Source organism: Athene cunicularia (genome assembly GCF_003259725.1).
Source record: "Athene cunicularia isolate RWA chromosome 6 unlocalized genomic scaffold, athCun1 chr6_part1, whole genome shotgun sequence".
NCBI classification, from domain to species: domain Eukaryota; kingdom Metazoa; phylum Chordata; class Aves; order Strigiformes; family Strigidae; genus Athene; species Athene cunicularia.
In genome coordinates this window covers 13,360,402-13,362,953 of record NW_020799105.1, presented here as the reverse complement: position 1 = coordinate 13,362,953, position 2,552 = coordinate 13,360,402, and the positions used below count along the sequence as shown (strand labels likewise).

General features: G+C 50.5%; 1 protein-coding gene across 6 annotated transcripts in view; it reads left to right on the top strand.

Annotated features, from left to right (window-relative positions):
• Positions 1–2,471: 2,471 nt before the first annotated feature.
• CFAP43 (cilia and flagella associated protein 43) overlaps positions 2,472–2,552 on the top strand; it is a 50,714-nt gene continuing 50,633 nt past the window's right edge. For all 6 annotated transcript variants that reach the window (XM_026851124.1, XM_026851127.1, XM_026851125.1 and 3 more), the window contains exon 1: positions 2,472–2,546. In XM_026851124.1, the coding sequence (XP_026706925.1) occupies positions 2,488–2,546 (59 nt within the window). In that variant the 5' untranslated portion in view covers positions 2,472–2,487. The remainder of the gene's footprint in view (positions 2,547–2,552) is intronic.

The window sequence follows — 2,552 nt, the reverse complement described above, 5'->3', positions numbered from 1 at the left end:
CCCCGGGGCTGTCGGCCCCTGGCCTCGGGTGGCCGGCCCCCACGGAGAGGGGAAGCCTTGGGTTTCGGGGGCAGGAGCGTCGTGCACCCCGGTGGGCCCTCCTTGAGCTGGCTGTCGTCCCTCGTCCCCGCTGGGGATGCTGACCCGCTCGCTGGGACCTGCACTATTAAGCTGCTCTCTTCTTTATAACCACAGCATAACCCCACCCCAGCTGGCACTTCCATTTAAATGGCAAAACTTCACCGTTTATGACTATTTTTTTTCAAGTGCGCCTCCAGCAGCTGGTGAGGCACCAGGTCTCCCTCTGCTTCCCTCGCTGCCTCCTCCCCAAGCAGGGCCTTCTTCCACTACGGCAGCACTGCATCCCCTATCGCCCTTCAAAACCCGATCCAGTCCCACCTTGAGGATAACAAGAAGGGTTTTTATCCTGCAGCTCTTCTGCTTCAAAACCCAAGAGGGGACAACAGATAACCTAACAGATAAGGGGGTGCAGCAAACATCAGATTTAATTTAATTGCTACCTTGCAATCATAGAAGGATTCATGCTTGCTTCTGCAGACATGACCAGTGGGATCATCAGTGTGTGCACAGAGCAAAAGAGAACCAAATATGGACTGAAGTCCTCTCCATCCCTTTTGCTTCCTCTTCAGTTGAGGTGAGGGCACCAGGGCCTTTCTTGTACCAGCCTTTTCTGGGGTATAATAATAGAAACAGAAGAGCTTTCCTCTTAATGCATTTTACACAGTGCCTGGGTTGATCTAGGGTCCCAGAAATAAAATGCTTCCCTTCCTGGGGCTCCACACACTTCCACCCAACCTTCAGGTTAGAGCTGCACAGTATTTAGGAAACAGCATGTTTGTAGGCACCAAGGGGCTGGGGCAGCCCTTGCCAAAGGGAAAGAAATTCCTGGCCCTTCTGGAGATGGACATGTCTGTCAACCGCCCAAGGCTAATAGAGGAATGGGAGCTTCTCTAGTCTCATCAGTGGACCTGTGCTTGCACAGTGAGAAAGTTTTGCCTGTTGGTGACTTTTGGTTTAATTTTGTTACTGGAGTTGGGCCTCAGACACGTCACAAAGACCAGTATTTTCTGTGGTGATCTCTCCTGCAAGCAAACACTGAGGTGGCCACTAGTAAAGTGACCATGAACCTGACACCATTATCCATCTGAATAGAACAACAACATGATATTTGTTAAGTCATTGCTGTTTATGTAATTAATATGCATCTCAACAGTGAAAAGGAGTGGCAATTCATTGCACAAGCCTGCAATGCCCTAGGCAAACAGAAGCTGTACATAAGATGTCCTTTGCCAACAAAATAATTTCTCCTGACATTAAAAAAAAATGTGTTAGAGGACATATTTCTCATACCTCTGAGTGCCTGCCCTTAGGAAAGATTGAACAAAATTTTGGGTCATGAAAAAAGAGAAAATTCATTTGAAGTTCCTTTTCGCAATTAAGAACACCACAGGCGGTCTGCTAACTCACAACCCAGACAGGCACACAGGATCTCAAAGCAGCATCATAAGATCTGGCTGCTACAATAGCCCCTCAAAGACAGTATGGAAAAATAAACCTGTTTCCTCATGCTATCTTGGTTTTGCGTGGCATACAGAGCACCTGCAGAGAAAAGAGATAAGGTACAGGCTTGTCCTGCTGCCTCTGGACAGGAGTTCCACTCTCCATCATTGCTCCACAGTGCTGTGAGTGCATGGCAGTATTGCAAAACTGCACACTGTCACTGTACATATAAGTAATAATGAACTAACACAACGTTAGACACTATAAATAACATTTCTCTCTTCAGGAAAGGGAAAAGGAGATGCTCTTGCTAAATTTGCTTTGGAAATACTTGAAAGGTTCTTACTGAGTTACCATGCTAAAAGCTGTAAGTATATAAAGACTGTAGCTCTTCTCTCCCGTGGTCAGCTTCTTCTCTCAGCTCTCTTTGAAGCTTCAGGAGTGCTGTGTTACACATCCCAAGAACAACTGTGGTACCTCATGAAAGAAAAAATGACAGAAGCAAGGCCAGAACAGGTACAGCTGCCTCATCAAGGGAGAGGCCAAATGTTGCTGGAACAGAAGCAGCACGGACTCGTGGGATAGCCGAGGGAAGAGACCTGCGATCACCCCCAAGGCTGCCTCACTTCTATGCCCCACACCACCACCTGCTTTCTAGGCCCAGCTGCAGCGACTACCCAGGTTAAAGACCACAGATAGCAGCGACCCCCAGGCAGGATTACCCCAACAGGCATAGGTCAGTGCCTGTGTGAGGAGGGCTGGATACACTGCAGAGAACCCGCCCCTGCTCTAGCGCTGCTGGCCCTTTAAATCCCAGCCCGTGCTCGTCGGCTGGTCGGCGCGCGGGCGCTGGCCAATCAGCGGCCTGGTTGAAGCCTGGCGGGAGGCGTTCTCAGCTAATGGCCGAAGCCCTTCTTGTTCCTAAGAGACGGTTGTAAACGTGCTGGTGGCGGCGGCGTGGGGCGGATGGCGGCGGCTGGGGGGGCCCAGGGTGCGGGCCCGGCCAGTGAGGAGCCTCGCCCCGAGGCCCC